At 42.0% G+C, this 19486-nt stretch overlaps 1 protein-coding gene across 2 annotated transcripts; it reads right to left on the reverse strand.

The window, feature by feature from the left end:
• Window positions 1–576: 576 nt before the first annotated feature.
• On the reverse strand, window positions 577–16281 carry dohh (deoxyhypusine hydroxylase/monooxygenase). Of its 2 annotated transcripts, XR_006825069.1 has the most exons (7): window positions 16201–16281; window positions 14885–14994; window positions 13081–13248; window positions 11999–12075; window positions 3722–3977; window positions 1267–2332; window positions 577–994 (listed from the first exon to the last, which is right to left on the reverse strand). XR_006825069.1 is itself a non-coding variant. In XM_046049200.1 (6 exons), exons 2-6 carry the CDS (start codon window positions 14988–14990, stop codon window positions 2022–2024), a joined length of 918 nt encoding a protein of 305 aa, XP_045905156.1. In that variant the 5' UTR covers window positions 14991–14994; window positions 16201–16281; the 3' UTR covers window positions 1039–2021. The 2 variants fall into 2 exon arrangements, 1 of the variants encoding a protein (XP_045905156.1); XM_046049200.1 differs by lacking the exon at window positions 577–994 and having other exon boundaries at window positions 1039–2332.
• Between the last annotated feature and the right edge of the window lie 3205 nt (window positions 16282–19486).

Below are 19486 nucleotides of genomic sequence, written 5' to 3' on the forward strand. Positions count from 1 at the left end.
AGGCCTTGAACGAAGCAGCAGACAGCGGTCTCTGCTCACTTCCGTCTTGGTTTCCATCTGGAGTGTCCATCCTTCCTTACCTGCGTTTATTCAATTTGTTTCTGAACTTTTAGCTGAGAAACACTGTCTGCTAACTGTAGCTACAAGACTGAAAAAAACATTCACGAAGTCTTTCACAGCAGCGCGGTAAACAGCGGAGGCGTCCTGCCGTTTCTATGGTTACTCTAACAGAATGGTTGCTAGGGTCCAGCCCCTCGTGGAAAACTAAATACAGCTAACTGAACATTATTAATATTGTTAAAAGGCTTTATGTGACCACATTAAAACTTAATATTTACCAGCCTCACGTAAATAACAAACATGAAAGAGGTCGTAATCATGAAACCAGCACCAAGTGTTGGCACATGTTAGTTAGACATTTAGTTTGATGTGAATTACTTGTGGATCATTAAAAAATTAAAAAATCCCAACCACACTTTGAGCATATCTAACAAATAACAGCAACAGCCTCAATTCAATGCACCAAACCCTATTTACATAGTCTATGACCATACCAGGTAAAGTTTTAAAAGGTTTAAGAGCATTGGCCTTTAATGACATTATTTCCTTCACTGGTGTACAGCCGTCACAGCCCAGAGCGCATTTTACATAAGACGAGAATACTGGTGATTGTGTATACCACACAGGCGTCAAAGAAGACTAAACAAAAGTTTGAAGTTCCTTCTTAGACTGAGAACACAAACTGTGGTGGGCTTGGATTCAGACAGCAACCACAGACTTCAAGGCTTTCATGAAGGGAAAAAAAGTCATAACATTCACAGAAAGACCTGTCCATCATCATGCCACAGTTCTGCTAGTTAGTTCCACTCACTTTCACATACTGTGGTAAAATACACTGCTTTTATGCGGTTATTCTTCCAAAAGATATTTCCTCAGTTGGTGTTTTAATGGTGGGTGTTGTAGAGCGCCGCCTCCAAAATCTTGAGCTGTGGGACTGACAGGATAAAAAAGCTTACTGTAAAATCAAGATCACAGACATCATGTTTATAGCTGATTTTTAATTTGACATACAGTACACACCTGGCTGTAAATGATACAAATTAAAATTAGAATCTGTGTACTACAGTAATCCACAGTAAAACAATTTTACTGTTAATCTCTGTAGTAGATTACAGTGTGGAATTAATCTTCCCTCCAATGAGGGCTATGTACATCCAAACTGTAAATCTATAACAGAGGAGCTGATAGAGCTTTGGCTTGTCTTACCTAGTTATAGTAGAATTAACTGACATCAGGCCTGATCAATTGTAGTGCACCTGGACCTGAAACATTTCTTAAATTTAGAACCAGTCCATATAGAACTCGTCTCATCGTATGATCACATACAGCTCCCAGACAACAGAAGAAAAGCCCTTCAGTAGAAATCATCAAATTGGGAGCTGAAGCTGAGCAGAGAATGTGAGCAAACTGGAGGTGCTGTAGTTTCCACAAAACTTCAAATGATAGCAGAGAAGTAGTATATGGCCCAGAGGAAAACAACAAAAAACACTTCCAGGTAAAATATGAAGTTAGCCCCGAGCTGTTACATACTCCTCAAACACATACAATATGCTGTGTGTTACAATCTACCTTCACTGGCTGTGTGTTAGGGGAAAAAAAAGCATACGTTACATACATTGCAAATTTGCTGTATCTGAATGCAGTGGTATATTGGACAGACCACAAAAAAACTCTGCTCCTCCCTGTCCACCGATACTGCAACACCCGCACACCTAAGATCTATAAGCTCACTCCTGCATCTCCTTCAGCTCCTGGGCTTTCAAGGTTTCATTTCTGATTTTAAGTGACAAGTATTTTTCATACTGTAAAGCTTCAGCTTCCCAGAGGATTCAGTAGTTTTACTGACGTAGCACTGAGTTGTCCAGCTGTCTCTGCTGTATAATGTAATACAGAAACAGCGCAGAGAGTAAAAGTAAAAAATGATATTTGAGTGAAAGCCCCTTCGGTTGTGATAATGAACTTTAACCCTGTAACCTGACCAGTCCATCTGCATACTGGAACTGGTCGCTGTTTTCGTACTCGAGCATATCCAGAGCGACCTCGCAGCTCTCCTTGACGACACGTTCTCCGTCTCCACAGTAACGCTGCAGCACAGCCAGACACTCCTTTTTGCCGATGGAGCCAAGAGCCTCTGCTGCCTCATGTCGAACCATGGGGTTCTCACCAGAACGCTCCAGAGCTGAACACAGGGCTGGGACCGCTGCAGGGTGCTGCATCTGACCCAGGACATAACCGATCTCATGACGGAACAGAGCACTGGAGCATTGGAGGCCTGGAGACGAAAATGTTAAAAGACAGGGTTATGTAGTGGTGGAACAAGCCAAACACTACTCTTCAGCACTCAAGTGTACTCAGGTCAGTTTTTTGCTCAGGCAAACTGCTGCTGATGACACGACACAGACCAGAAACTGTGTGAAGCTGAATAAAGTTAAAAACCCCTAAAATATCATTAAATTTGGCTGTAAAAAGAATCAAATGGCTATAAACTGCCACGAGGAAAATATATTTTATTGTGACCATGATTTATACTGAGCGAGACATTTTACAGTGTAAAAACCATCTTGTCGGTGCTATCTGGTGGACAAACTATGTAATGACATTGACACTACTGTATTTAACAATAATTATGATAATAACTTCATAGAGCACCTTTCAAAAACAGTTCTTTTTTTCTTTTAGTTACAAAGTACTTTACAATAAAAGCAAAACAGAGGCAAATTTCCATTTATAAATCACAGTCCATCTTGGCCCTGTTTCATAAAGCAGCTTTAACAAACTGAGGTTCACTCTGAGTTGATTGAGCCTGAGAGTTTTCATTTCCAAAACAGTTGACCAGTGGCCTGTACTAGAGAAGCGAGGTAACTGGCTTATCCAGGTAACTTCAGGAGTAACTTTGTTAAACCGTACTACGAAAGGTGGATAGGTGTTAACCAAGGTCTGTTGCCATGGCAATTTACGCCGTATCTCTAAACTACTCCGAGCAGGTTTTGTTGGTGGTTAACTCAAGGTTACCCTGTATACCAGTGGTTCCCCATAGATTAAATCGACCAATCCAAAAAATAATCGTTATGTATAGCCCTATTCACATTGTTCTTGTTGTTTGAGGAAGAAAAGTTTCATGGCTGTGGAGAGGTCTGGTCTTTCTGTAATATGACTAAAAACTATTCATATTTGAACTATTATTGTTACAGTATTTAAAAAAGTAATGAGCCTTAAAAATAAATATCACACCATTGGTAAAACAGTAATTATTCCTCTGAGTGATACTGAATGTAGTTCAGAACAGGACTGGAATAGATTTATATTTTAAATATGATAAAACTATTTTTTTTACAACAGCAACAGTAGTGTTTGCAACAACAAAACCACTATATAAACTCAATAATATCTCTCTGGAAATAAATTACTTTGCACATTTTTTTCCTACCTCACAAGACTCTAGGACAATTGTCGACTATCAGATACCTTGTTATCTTCCAGATTTCAGTTAGTCAGTAACTGAACAAGCCTTTTCCATTTCACAGGCTGATAAGATCGTACAAATGTTTCAACTCACAGAGGTCAAAACATAAAAATGAACAAAAGTTATCTAATCTTAAGTTACAGTTGTGACTACAAGGATACACAAATAAAAATAATAAGCTATAGTGTTGTATCCTACCATCGCCCAGGGCCAGCACAGCCTCCTCGTTGCCCAGGTTACGAAGAGCAAACATGGCACGGTAGCGTTCAAAGAGTGGCAGACTCTCATCCAACAGGATGGAGCGTAGCTCTTGCACACTCTTTCTCACTGCTGGAGGGGCCGGGTCTACAGAGCAGTAGGGGTTCTTATCTGTACGTCCATCATCCAACTCTTTCTCTCCTCCACTCTGCAGCCACTCCAACCGACGGACAGCCAACTGACACGTCTCTGCAACCTGCAGGGAGGCATTTACATTTACAACAGGTTATATGCCACATACACAAGTTTTGTTTCCACATTTTAGACATGTTTCCCGTATTGATCCATTTCCGTTTCCGGTGCTTGTGTGTTGGCAATAGTGATGTGTCCTTCCGTATTGAGGCTTCGCAGCGTGTGTCGAGTAATCCAGGATGATTTTTGTGAAGTGCGTATCGCGAGCCGGTCGTACCACGTGACGTGAATGGTTTGCAGGTTTGGCGGGCGATTCGAAAGGAGCAGCAAAATGCAATGGACCCTCCTCAACATTTTGTGGACTTTGGATTTGATTTTTGATTTTAATTGAAGACAGTAACATTGTATCAACAGCTTATTTTAAATGACTAAAATATTTGATCTACTCTGATCTACTCAGAATTGCTTTGATCAAATAACTTAAAAAATTGTGATGAAACAGGAAATTTTAGCTGAGTAAGACTAGCGACGTGTTTTTTTTTTTTTTAAGAATTAAACTGGGGGCTCTTACCCCATATTAACCTAATAATAATTTTCTAAAGCAGATAAAATCATCTCCAAATAATTGGATGGAAAGTATCAATGCTTCATGAAGCTTTGTCTTGCCATCACTAGTTGGTAGCGTGTTTTTATCTGATTTGTTAGATTTGCCATTACAGCGGCTAACTGTCCGCTAAACACTTATTTTTACAGTAATTTTGCCTAAGCACTCACAGTTCTTTCCATCTTTTAGCGACTGTCGGTTAATCTCATATTTGTTTTTGAAGGTTTTAGTGGCCAACGCTACCGTACTTTAGCTGTTAGCGACTTTAGCTTAGCAGATGGCACTGGCATCTCTTTCTCCCTCTCGCTCTCCTACTTTCTCCTGCTTGGTGTGTCAGATGTTCAGTTACTCCTCTGCCTCCTTTAGTGGTAATGGTACGTGTAATAAGTGTAGTTTATTTGTAGACATATAGGCTGGTCCGTACTCTGAATTCTTATCTGAATTTGCAGAGTTTTGCCAACTTTAGTCCTTAAAAAACGGACAAAGTTATTATTGTAGGGGATTTTATGTGGATGTTGAGAATGACAGCTTCAGTACTGCATTTATCTCCCTATTAGATTCAATTGGCTTCTCTCAAAGTGTTCATAAACCGACTCATTGTTTTAACCACACCCTCGACCTTGTTTTGGTGTATGGTATTGAAATTGAACATTTAATATTGTTTCCACAGAATCCCTTTTTATCTGACCACTGTTTGATAACTTTTGAGTTTATATTGCTGAACTACACGCCATTGGGCATTTCTATAGAAGATGTCTATCTGATAGTGCTGTAACTAAATTTAAGGATGTTATTCCAACAGCTTCTAATTCATTACTTAGTCCCTAGTAACTAGGGACTAAGTAATGAATTAGAAGCTGGAGTCCTCCGTTACTAGGTGTTACTAGGTACTACTAGGCCCTAGCAGTACCTAGTAACACCTAGTAACAGAGGACTCCTATGCTAATTTCAGTCCCTCCCAAATCGATCATCTTGTTGATAGTGCTGCAGGCTCGCTGCGAATGACACTCAACTCTGTAGCCCCTCTAAAAAAGAAAATAATAAAACAAAGACGGTTAGCTCCATGGTATAATACTGAAACTCGCAAATTAAAGCAAATATCGCTGAGAAATTGGCGTTCCACCAAACTGGAAAATTCTCCTTTAATTTGGCAAGATAGTCTTAAAACTTATAGGAAGGCCCTCCGTAATGCCACAGCAGCGTACTACTCGTCATTAATAGAGGAAAATAGGAACAATCCCAGGTTTCTTTTCAGCACTGTAGCCAGGCTGACAGAGAGTCACAGCTCTATTGAGCCAAGTATTCCCATAGCTCTCAGTAGTTAGTAGTAGTTATGACTTCATGAGCTTCTTTAATGATAAAATTATAACTATTAGAAACAAAATTCACCAGGACCTGCCCTCAACTTGTGACAGCTTGACTTACGGTTTTCTTTTGGGGTGCCAGTCAGGTTTCTCTCCTGACACGTAAGATTTTTATGATTTTACACAGAATAATATATTTTACCCATCAAGTGACACAAAGGATACATATGCAATGTTATGGACCCTCACGTTGAGTGAAACCACTGAACAATAATGAAAACCACAACTCAATTATAAAATTCAACAAAGGCAATGTATATTAACAAAAGCGTACCACAAATCAATAAACACAACTCATATTTCCCTTCAGGGTTCAGTTCAATTCAGCAAGCAGTTCAGTTCAAAAACGGTTCAGGTTAAGTCTTCAGAGCAATTTTACGTTCATTTTTGGATGATTTACACACTACGTACTTTAACGAACTCCTCTTAGGGATTTAGTCCAATCGACTTCAAATTTGTGCTGTGCCTTCTAAAGGCATTGACGATGAAAAGTTGTGCTATCTGTGAGTTTTCATTGATGGGTGTGTCCGTGGCGTGGCGTCAAAGATCAACTCTTCGCCATGACACAGGAAGTTGTTGTAACTTCAGTGTACATGCTCACATCTGAACAAATCTTTACGTGCTTGATAACTCTCCCACCCCGAAGACATCTACACGCCAATACCGATTTATATTCATAGTGCCAAGTGCTATGTAGCGCCACTAAGGGGACACAGCAAGTGAGGTATAACACCTTCATGCAGCGTCATGCCCCAACGCGGGCCCGCCCAACGCTGCTTGCAGCTTTAATTTTCTCTGGATTGCATAGGTGATTTCGCATCTTTTGGTGTAGGCCACAGCCTCCAAGTCTCAAACTCCGTCTGCAGAAATACACCCTCAATCTTGCAAGGAACCTCCACCATGCTTCACTGTTGCCTGCAGACAGTCATTCTTATACCACTCTACAGCCCTTCGGTGAACAACCTGCCTTCTGCTGCAGCCAACTATTCCACATTCTGACCCATCAGTCCGGAGCACCTGCTGCCTTTTATTGCACCCCTGTGTTTCTTTTTGGCTGCAAGTCTTCCATGGAGGCCAATGAGAGGTCCTCTCTCCACCCTGGTACTCAATCAGCCTAACAGGGGCACGGAAGAATCAACAAAAATATGGCAAAGTACAAACCTTGTGTTTCCTGTGCATATTTACACTATGCAGTTGAAATGAGAACGATAGTTACATATTGTAACTCCAGATTCTATGAGTACAGACGCAGCCCGTAAGGCTCGTCTACACCCACCCGCTGTGTGGGCCTCTCCTCTACACCTTGTACACCCCCCCCCCGGCTCCCATAGTGCCTTTACGTAACTATCGTTCTATTTGGTATAGGCTTCGCCCTCTAAGACCATCACTATTGTATTGGGATAAAGGGGAAGCAGGATGAGTCAGCGCCTCACTGGGCCATACAGTACCACCAAGCACAAACTCACCTGCCCAGAGCCAACACTATAAGGCACCCAATCCCCTGCAACCCACGGCATTGTGTCCACACAATCACCAGTGGCTCAACGTGGGAAGGCAGAGAACCAACCCAGCCGTAAAAAGCCGGGGACAGGATAGGGAGCCCCGAAGCTGTGCAGGTGCAGATGAGGTCACGACAGCGACCGTATCAGCTGCGCACAGAGCAGGGCCAGCGTGATCAGCAGCCGCTCCCCCCACCGTCTGGCTGGGAGAAAGCGCACTGCGCACTCACAGGGGACAATTGTTCAAAAAGAATGCTCAGTACTGAGTGAGTCAGTGAGAAGCGGGAGACATCCTGCAGGTAGAATTCAATTCAATTTTATTTATATAGCGCCAAATCACAACAACAGTTATCTCACAGCGCTTTTCATAATAGGTAGAAAGGGACAAAAGGAGCACAGGGAAGACCAGGAGGCCGCCGTGCAGATGTCGTCCACTGACATTCCTCTGTGCAATGCCATAGAGGAGGAGACGCCTCTCGTGGAGTGTGCCCTGATGCCGTCCGGGGGAGATTCGCCGGCTGACACATGAGGCTATTTCACAGCCTTACACAGCCAGTGAGACAGGCGCTGCACTAACAGGGGAAGCCCCTTGGACTGCTCCCTGTAGCACAGGCGGCCTTGCGCACCACATAGCAGAACAGCACAGGCAGAGGAGGTGGCGGCTGATGGCGGGACGGAGAGCGCTACCTTGAGGCTGGGGTCGCCCACATCGAGGCCAGCGATCGCCAGGGCCTGGCGCGGGGAAAGCGGGGAGCCACTGGGAGATCCGTGAATAGAAGAAGTGGAGTCATCCGACTCCTGTTCTTCCGGTAACAGCAGGTCGAGGCCTTCATCCAGGGAGTGGGTGGGCCTCAGCAGCTAACGATGATTTTAGTACTCTAAGCTTCTATAGATTATTTCAATGATTCATCGATGCATCGTTTAAGAAGTACTTTTGCGTGACGGCGGTGGCGCCCCCCCCCCCCGGTAACGGGATCAGTTGTGCACGTTTGATAGATATTTATTAGTCCTTTCGGAAATTCATCGTGTGTCATACGGCAAACATCAGACCAACAACCAGACAGCTGCTTTACACACACAAACATCCCCTTTACAAGGTATACTAAAGGCTCATAAATGTAAATGCTGCGTACTTGTATAGTGCCTTTTTAGTCTTTTTCGACCACTCAAAGCGCAGACTACACGACTTTCAGCGTCGGCCGCTGGCCGTGCTGTTCACACTACACAACTTGCAGTCATGTGACGGCAGTCTTGAAGTCGTTGTGGCGTTCACGTGAAATGTGAAACGGGAAATGAGTGATCCTGCACACAATACAGCTGTTGTCTGTTATTATAAAGATAGTAATTATAAAGACAAAGAATCTGGTTGAAAGGATGGATTAGCACACGCAGGTAGCAGGAAACGTCTGAGCATCAGAGAGAGCTGCAGGTGAGTTAAAAGGTGCAGCTCCCCGACACCCCGTTACCTGCTGACTGAGACGTTACAACCCAAACTCACGGCCCAAAAAGGAGAACAACAAACGCACGTGAACATTTTCAGCTGAGGACTGCGGCTTACTTTGGCTTCAACTCAACAATCAATCATGATTTCAGTTAAATGCTAAAGTTACTGATACCTTGTCTGTGGTCCGCTGGCAGAACACCGGGTACTTTCTGATCAGATGCCGTCGTGCTGTTGCCGAGGCGACATAAGTTTCGTTTTATGGTGGACGGACAGTAACATTACAGAGTTGTTGTTTTCTTTAGCTTGAAATAATCCCATACTTTGGATACTTTCTTCTTTGTCCCTTGCTGTTTTCTCTCTTCCTCCACTTTGCAAACAGCACCATCATAATACACGTCATGTTCACAGCGTAAGCGCGATGTGCGACAGTAAAAAATGTCAGTGCGAAACAATGTGCTGTATAGTTATATGGATTAAACGAAGCATTGATGCAAAGAATTTGCGGGTCTGTGTAGCAATAGTATGAAGCTGCAGTACTGGAGGCTGCAGTTTCAGGACCCCCGCAATCCTGGGACCGCAGTTCTAGGATCCTAGTTCTTTTGCGACAGCGCCATCTAGTGGAGTGGTGGTGGTAATACACAGCAACACGAAGGAGGTTAACCCTGTCCGCAGCTGTAGGGTTAACCGGTCGACATGCATATAATCAATAACTTACGTTTAGGCACACGCTCGGTGGTGGTTGTGGTAAGGATAATTGGTTTCGGGGGGCTGTAAAGAGTAACATAGCTAGCTAGCTAACTAGCTAGCCAGTCAGCTAGCTGGCAGTATCAAAGTAAACAAGGGTCCTGGAATTTCTGTTCCGGTCCTAGGATTGCAGTCCTGAAACTGCAGTCTCCGGTACTGCAGCTACATGCTACTCCTGTGTAGACAATATTTTTTCAGTGCCGCGCATTTGCGTGTAGGGGTTAACCCAATAGCAATAGCCTTAAGTGCAATTTATACTTCTGCGTCAAATCGACGGCGAAGGTGACGGCATAGGTTATGGGGCTACGCAGAAGCTACGGCATCGCCTGACGTGCACCTCCTCAAAAATGTAAATACACGTTGAGTCGACGCAGACCGTAAGCTCTGTGATTGGTCGGCTGGGTAGCCTCGCAATGCCTCCGAGCCGACCGGAAGTACCCCGTGCTTTGAAGTAACATTTACTAGAGGCCAAAACGGCGGCTGTAACACAGTGAATCAATATACAGTGCTCAAAAAAATAAAGGGAACACTTAAACAACACAATGTAACTTCAAGTCAATCACACTCCTGTGAAATCAAACTGTCCACTTAGGAAGCAACACTGATTGACAATCAATTTCACACGCTGTTGTGCAAATGGAATAGACAACAGCTGGAAATTATAATCAATTAGCAAGACACCCCCAATAAAGGAGTGGTTCTGCAGGTGGTGACCACAGACCACTTCTCAGTTCCTATGCTTCCTGGCTGATGCTTTGGTCACTTTTGAATGCTGGCGGTGCTTTCACTCTAGTGGTAGCATGAGACGGAGTCTACAACCCACACAAGTGGCTCAGGTAGTGCAACTCATCCAGGATGGCACATCAATGCGAGCTATGGCAAGAATGTTTGCTGTGTCTGTCAGTGTAGCGTCCAGAGCACGGAGGCGCTACCAGGAGACAGGCCAGTTCATCAGGAGACGTGGAGGAGGCTGTAGGAGGGCAACAACCCAGCAGCAGGACCGCTACCTCCGCCTTTGTGCAGGAGACTGCCAGAGCCCTGCAAAATTACCTCCAGCAGGCCACAAACAGACTCCATGAGGGTGGTATGAGGGCCCGACGTCCACAGGTGGGGGTTGTGCTTACAGCCCAACACCGTGCAGGACATTTGGAATTTGCCAGAGAACACCAAGATTGGCAAATTCGCCACTGGCGCCCTGTGCTCTTCACAGATGAAAGCAGGTTCACACTGAGCACATGTGATAGACGTGGCAGAGTCTGGAGAACGTTCTGCTGCCTGCAAAATTCTCCAGCATGACCGGTTTGGCGGTGGGTCAGTAATGGTGTGGGGTGGCATTTCTTTGGGGGGCCACACAGCCCTCCATGTGCTCGCCAGAGGTAGCCTGACTGCCATTAGGTACCGAGATGAGATCCTCAGACTCCTTGTGAGACCATATGCTGGTGCGGTTGGCCCTGGGTTCCTCCTAATGCAAGACAATGCTAGACCTCATGTGGCTGGAGTCTGTCAGCAGTTCCTGCAAGAGGAAGGCATTGATGCTATGGACTGGCCCGCCCGTTCCCCAGACCTGAATCCAATTGAGCACATCTGGGACATCATGTCTCGCCCCATCCACCAACGCCACGTTGCACCACAGACTGACCAGGAGTTGGCGGATGCTTTCGGCCAGGTCTGGGAGGAGATCCCTCAGGAGACCATCCGCCACCTCATCAGGAGCATGCCCAGGCGTTGTAGGGAGGTCATACAGGCACGTGGAGGCCACACACACTACTGAGCCTCATTTTGACTTGTTTTAAGGACATTACATCAAAGTTGGATCGGCCTGTAGTGTGGTTTTCCACTTTGATTTTGAGTGTGACTCCAAATCCAGACCTCCATGGGTTGATAAATTTGATTTCCATTGATAATTTCTGTGTGATTTTGTTGTCAGCACATTCAACTATGTAAAAAAAAAGGAGTATTTAATGAGATTATTTCATTCATTCAGATCTAGGATGTGTTATTTTAGTGTTCCCTTTATTTTTTTGAGCAGTGTATTTGACCGTCACAACCCGAGCGAAATGACTCGTTTCGCTATCAGAATGTGATCCATTCGGTCGATAACATTTGAAAAGGCTACACCAGCCGCACGTTTACAATTTTACCCCCATTTACGTTAGCGGAGCGCTAAACTGGAAGTTAGCCTGCTCGGCCAGCAAAAGTCAACACAGTGGACGCTGTAGCGCTACTGCCGACTAGCGTTTGGGGTGTAATTGCAGAATGATGGACACACCTACGCACAAGTATAAAGGCATAGGTACGCATGTAGACCCTACGCAGGAGTATAAATGGGCCTTTAGAGGGCGAAGCCTATACGAAATAGAAACGGATTCAGTATTCTGGGTATTTACTGACCTGATACCACTGCGATACCACACAGTGTTATGTTCCTACCTCAGTGACAGGATCCTGACTGTACTCTTTCAGTAAGTCCAGAACCACAGGATCACCGATTGCTCCCAGAGCCTCCCCTAAAGACAGACACAAAGTCAAAGCGTATCATGTTTATACAGATCTGTCTTCATCTGCTACAATATTTTAGCTCTTCAGTGAAGAAGAAGCTTCAATGGATGTGTAAATCACAAGCATCATACTTAAAGGTTCAGTGTGTAAGATTTAGTGGCATCCAGGTGAGGTTGCAAATTGCAACCATCTAGCTGTAATGAAACATAACGGTTCATTATGTAAGGTCTTTACACACCACTGAAAACATAGTTGTGGATCTTATATTGCATTTCTGTCCATAGATTCTCAGAAATATTACACGCTGAACCTTTAATGATATATCTGCAAAGTCTGTTTCCATTGCGCTTTGTCACATTTGGATTTTATCAGTATACTAATTTTTTCCACCTCAGCACCAAAATCAGCTCAGTGTGAAATTGTACTTTTGTGTTAGAATACCAGAGCTAAAAATGTTTTTGTACATATGATAAATAAAAACATGCAACTAATACTATATATGCTTTTTTGGGAGTCAATGTGCCAAAAAAAAAAAAAAACACTATCAGGAGAACAAAACCCTGAAATGAATGAGCAGTTATGAGCTACAGGTATGTACTGGTACTGTCTTTTGAACGACTTTAGCCTTTTAGACATTTGTTAGTTTTTCAAATTGGCACTATTAAAAGTATAATGTTATGTTATGTGCAAACCATATAGTATATTTATATGTAATTGCCCACTTAAATGTGTTAGTTTATGTATAGGCACTTTACCTTGCATGTTTAAAGACAACCACATTCATTTTCAAACATTTCTATTTTGAAAATAAAAAGATCACTTGCGGGTATGTAAGCTGTGGTCTGGCACTGCGTTCTTCAGCTGGTAGTTAACGCCTGAACCAGTAAAGCCAGTCAACTCACACTTTTTTGATTTTTCAGGTATTCTTTCAGGAGGGTAAAATTATGTGCACTTGGTAGTATGGCGACTCTCTTCATCCCCATAGCGTTGTGCACGCATGCAAATGTGTTTACCTGCTTCATGCCTGACCATCGGTTCCTGCTGTGCATCTTTGAGTACTGCAGTCAAAGTGGGTATGGCCCGTCTGTCCTGCATCTGTCCCAGGCAGTAGGCCAGCTCGTGCTTCAGCAGGGCAGACTCGTCAGTAAAGGCCTTACTGATCCATTCTATAGCTTCAGCACCTGACACACAGGTAACAGCTTAAATCAATTCACACAATGTAAGACAATGCACAGATTTCCTGCTTGAAGAGTTTTGGTGGATTTGACTACACATCATTACTAGGAGTCATAGCATATATGTTTTACTTATACATAACCAAGAGTTTCCGCTGACTGTGTATCAGAGACCGTGGCATGCAACAACAAATGCTGCATTTCATGACTGAATACATAAACAGGTCAACAACAAAAGCCTATACATGATGTAAACAACAGAGGACCATCATAAACTCTTCTCCTTGTTAGCAGTCCGGATATTTTGCACATTACTATACATAGGTTGTTACAGTCGATTCGGTGGGACGTTCGATACTGACGTTTCGACGCTATGTCGAGATCCCAAAGCACAGACATTTCGAAACACTGCTCCAAAGCGTGGTTCAAAACGTCAATGTCACGTGACCATAGTGAAGCTTTGGTGCGTTTCACCCCTGTTTCGACAGATATCACACCTGCCACTTCTATGCTTGATTTACAGTGTTTGGAACAAAAAGCACATCAGACTCTAACTCATTTGACAGATTTGTTCCAAGGACACACAATCATTTGATTTATTGGAGCGACGTGCTGTAGTATATCTGCACCTGTAGGCCAAAAAAAATACTTTTTTGTTGCCAGCAACAAATGTTCCATGTCACCAAATTTTTCCAAGGCTGGCGATGTCAATTATCAAAAAAACCCCGACTCAGTCACAGCTGAATATTTCTGAATAAAATTCTTGACATATAACAAATGTGAGACATTGTTCCGCTTTTCATTTATCATTCTTGAAACAACTTCAACTTTACTCAGTTATGGATTTTTAATCCATTACACCTCATCACTGCCAGTACTCATTATTAATTATTATTACACTAGGGCCTGTATCTTTCCTGCTAATTATCATTACACCTTTGTTAATAAGCTACTGTATAATACCGTAGATATCCACATTTATTATTAGGCTATATTCTTAGATTGGTATACTTTATATTCTCTACTCACCAACCTACCTATTATTTCTGTTCCTTTTATGCCTTAGAGTATCTGCAACAAAGAATTCACCCTCGTAGATCAATAAGGTATTCCGATTGTGAAAATGGATAGGGTAGTGGTTGGTTTAGTGTGAGAGATGTGGGTTTGATTCCCACTGTGATACATGTGTACACTTGACCTTTAGTTACTCCAAAGCTGCGCCCTCTGACATAGCAATTGTGAGTCGCTTTTGAGAAAAGCGTCGGCTAAATGAGTGATTACTTATGAAACAGCACACAGACGTGTTTATTAAACAGATTTTATTGCAATCCACATCTGCTGTCTCTGACAATCTGAAAGCGTTTGTTGTATGGTGATTTCTCCCAAATCCTGTTGGTCATGTATTGATAAAACGTTTAGAATCGTAAACGCGGGTCAGTCATTGTTTCAATGAAACCCTGCCAAGATGTGTCGATATCAAAAGGGACCAGTAGGTGTCACCGTGGAGACGGGTGTCAAAGTGTTTCGAAGCCTCGACACAATTGCTTCAAACATAAACATAAAGCCTCGCTTTGCCCTTCACTAATATATACACACACACGTATGTTCATGAATGTGTCAGTGTCCTGTAGACATTTTGTACCTCCCAGATTCTTCAGGGTGAATAAGGCTCTGAAGCGCCGGGCGAGGTCCAGTCCTGGGTTCACCAGAACCTGTCCTACTGCTGCCACTTGCTGGACACAGGCCATATTGCTACACAGGGAGAAAGACAACTGTATGGTTTATACTGATGTGCAAACTGCATTATGCTCCTGTTCCCTGCTATGGTTATCTAATCAGTTCACTAGCTGATTCTTCTTTTAAACCATTCTTCCCTTTAAATATTTTATGCTGGTGTGCTGATTGAAAAAAATAAAAAGCGTCAAAGATTATTTAACTGACAGAAATGAAATCAAATGTGATCATCTGCTGCATTTTCATGTAGTAGATTGCTCTTGATTGATTGATCTTTGGGTTTCGGACTGTTAGTCAAACACAAGACATCTGATGAAATCACCCTGGGCTGTAGTAAATTGTGATATGCACTTTTAACTTTTTTCTGATGTTATTTTGACCAAATAATTAATCATCTACTCATTGTAATAATCGGATATGACAATAGTCAGTTGCAGAGGTGAAAAGAAATGTCAATATCTTGCTCTGCATATGGTTTTTAGATATATAATATATAAATAAATATATAATTGTCTGCATGAACACAGCCAGTCAGTTTGACAAAGCTTTGAGGGACTGCAGTACTAGGGCTCATTTCAATTAGTCAATTCACTGAGCTAATTGATGTTAACTGGTGAAACTTTTGACGGATCCATCCATCCATCCACCTTCAACCACTTATCCTGCGTACAGGGTCGCGGGGGGCTGGAGCCAATCCCAGCTAAAAATCGGGTGCAGACATCAGAGAATTATTTTCAAAATAATGTACTACGGATGGTGATATAATCACGATATAACAAATGTCTTAACATAACATAAAACAAACTAATGTTGAAAGCAACTAACTCTCATGGATAAGTATTACATCAGACAAAAGTCTTCATATATTAGAAACCCAAAGTTAACCTTACAGCTTGCTCAGAGATAATATATCATCGCCCAGCCCTAAAACATTTTTAAAGAAATGAGTAACTTTTCGTCTCGCTCAGTGGGAGACTTCTGTGGTGTATTCTGCTGTGTATTTGATGATGAAGTGTTTGGTATAACTTCAGTATTATCCTTGTTAGTAAGTTGGCCCACAGCTGCAGCTCACACACCAGCCACGTTTCAGGCTACCCCGCATCGTTCCGTTACCAGCTGTGACTCGGCTGATGCTAACTGTTAGCCTACAATACAAGAGACAGTACACGATACCAACACACGACGGCGAAGACAGCAAACCGTAGCGGCCACACAGTTACTAACCTTAGGGTCTCCTGGTTCTGTTCCACGCAGATCTCACTTGGGACTCTCCGCCGCCGCCGCCGTCTTCTTCTTCTTCTTCTTCTTCTTCTTCTTCTTCTGCTGCTGCTGCTGCTGTTGTTGCATCTTCTTCTTCTTTAGGGTTTAATGGCGGTTAACCAGTTTAACGGTGCATTACCGCCACCAACTGGACTGCGGAACGAGAGATTAAGCAGGAAATAAATAAAATAACCAAAACACAACACAAACAAACAAAAAACTAAAATTAAATTATTTTATCTAACTCAGTTTCTTTAAGAAACTTAATTATATGACAATATATTTGGCCTGCTATTTTCCCCAAGATACCTGTCAATGAGACATCATGATGTTTTGCCTACCTTAATAACTGAAAGAGGCGTTCCTTCTTGATAGTGTATCTCCTACACTGAAGGAGAACATGTTCAACTGTTTCTGGTTGGTTACAATATATACATTTTCCAGTTGGGTGCTTGCCTATTTTATATAACGAAAGGTTGAGACCTGGATGTCGTATTCTCAAACAATTAAATCTTCTTCCCTACGTTTCAAGCCCACCGTCCTCCCAGCACCAACCTGTCTCTGTACATTATATAGGTGCCTTCCAGTTTCACTATTGTCCCAATGCTCCGGCCAAACTGACTGTGCATACGTCCTGATAAATGTCTTAGCTTCATCTTTAGTTAATGGGGTTTTTAGGTCTACATATTTGATTCTGAGTGCTCCTTTGGCCAGAATATCCACTCGCTCATTTCCCTTCACACCAACATGAGCAGGAACCCAAAGGAAGCATGTGGATAAGCCCTTTAGCTCCATCCTGTATAATATAAGCAGTATGTCATTGATGATATTGGATTTAACTGATGATTTGCCAGATTTAATACTCATAAGTGCAGACAACCTATCAGATGCAATAACAGTATTATTTGTTCCCCTCTCTTCTATCTACTGCAGGGCCAGTAATATTGCAGTCAATTCCGTGGTATACACTGACACATGATCTGATATTCTTTTCTTAATATATGACTCACTTGCTGGGATATAAACTGCTGCACCTGCATGTACTGTATATATATTTTGTAGAGCTGCTCTGCTTGCTCCCCACTCTTGTCCTGACAGACAACAAAGTATATAAAATATATATTGATGACCTTTTTACATTTGATCTCAACTTTGTCTAAATGAATTTTCCATGTGAGCTTCTCATCAAACCAAACCCCAAGAAATCTAACTGTTTTGCTCAAGTTGTTGTTCATGTAACTTCATGGAAATTGGTGTGACTTCATGCCGCCTTGAAAAACAAATCATCTGTATTTTCTTACTGACGTGCAAAACATTGTGGCCTCTTACCCACAGAGCCCCGTCATCTGTGTAAAAAGATTTCCCTGCGCTTTGTTCAACCTGAGAGAAGATGTCATTTATCATTATGTTGAATAACAGCGGGCTACACAGCATATCATATGCTTTTTCTACCTCAGAAAATACAGCTATCAATATTTCTTTGTTGGTCTGTGCTTTCCTGATATCTAATTCTAAGCACAATACTGAATCCCATTGTATTCCGACCCCTATGAAACCCACTTTGGTATGGGTACAGAGAGAGCTTTACTCTCTAGGAAATATGTTAACCACTCGGTGACCATTCGTTCCATAATTCTGCATAAATGTGAAGTTAATGCAACAGGTCTTTTGCTAGAAGGGTCTGACTGATCTTTTCCTGGTTTTGGAATGGGCACTATTATTGCCTGTTTCCAAGCTAAAGGAAGTTGGCCAATATCCCAGACTTTATTAAACAATCCCAACACCATGTCCAGTGCACTATCTGTCATGTGTGCCAACATTCCATAACATACACTATCTTTCCCTAGAGTGGTCTAACGAGCACTCGTAATTGCTCTTCTTAGCTCAAACATATTAAACGGTAGATCTAACGGCATCTAACAAGTTAGATGACATCTACAGACAAAAGGCCTCACTTCGCATGTAATGAGTCTATATAATATATTAGTTTCACCTTTTAAGTTGAATTACTGAAATAAATGAACTTTTGCACAATATGCTAATGTTTCAAGTTTTACCTGTATATTATTAAAAAACAAATCTATATTTTTTCAGAATTGGTTTAACAATAATCTTCTTTTTGTAAAACAGTTATTCAACTCGTAAGGTTTTCTAAATAACTATTCTGAATTCTTGTCTTGTTGTAACATCCCTGTCACTCCGAAAGAGTTTGCTGTTGTAATGGACACCATTCCCAAAGGTGTGATAATGTTATTTAAGGGTAACACTGAACCATTTCTTTCTACCGGTCTGTTGTTGTTAAATGACACTATGATAGGAAAAATATGCTTTTTACCCAGCCCTTCAAGCTGGAAAAGAAGGATTAGGTCCCTTTTTCAGAAAGACATTGCCACCATCCCATATGTAATCCATTACTGGGGAAGATTTGTTTCAAATGTCCAGTGGAAAAAGGTTTGAACCATACCCTCAAAATACTTGATCACAAACAAACCTCGAGACGTCTGTTTCAAACTTCTCCATTGACGCTACCCAGCAAAACATTATTTGCAAAGTCTGAGAAATGACATTGACATTAACTGCTCTTTCTGTGGACTTCATTGTGAAACAACCATACACTTATTTGGAGCTGTCTATGTACTGTTATTTTTTGGACAGACTTTGCACAGTATATCAGCTGTAACATTTCTGCCCATTTTTCTCTGCTGTACAAAGATGTGCCGTTTGTTTTTTATGATGTCTGCATTCTAAAACAAAAACAGTATTATCTCATAAATCTCTTCATTATTTTGGCAAAATTCCACATTCACAAAAGTAACCGCAAACCTTTATTTAAAGTATTTATGAGTGAATTGGAATAATACATACAAACTACTCAGCACTCTACAAACCCCAAAGCCTTAAAGACTCTCGATGTATGTAAACTTCTTAATTGCCTGAACTGCTGATTATTTTCTTTTTTTTATTCTTTTTTTATTCTTTATTTATTTATATAGTAACCCCTGGTCTATGTTTGCACTTTATACTTGCTTTTGAATTGCAATAAAGAGGGGAAGAAAGAAAAAAAGTATGGGGTTACCAGGGGAAGCACGTAAGCGAGAGAAATATCACGGCAAATCCGTGTATTAAGAGAAGAAGAAAACAGTAAACAAACAAGCATCGACAATGCTGATGTCAAAATGGTTGAAAGTTTTCTTAACTTAAGATGCTGCATAGAACACAGAGGAATGCAATCACCTTATTACACACTTAG

The sequence above is a fragment of the Micropterus dolomieu genome, linkage group LG05 (genome assembly GCF_021292245.1).
Source record: "Micropterus dolomieu isolate WLL.071019.BEF.003 ecotype Adirondacks linkage group LG05, ASM2129224v1, whole genome shotgun sequence".
NCBI classification, from domain to species: Eukaryota; Metazoa; Chordata; class Actinopteri; order Centrarchiformes; family Centrarchidae; genus Micropterus; species Micropterus dolomieu.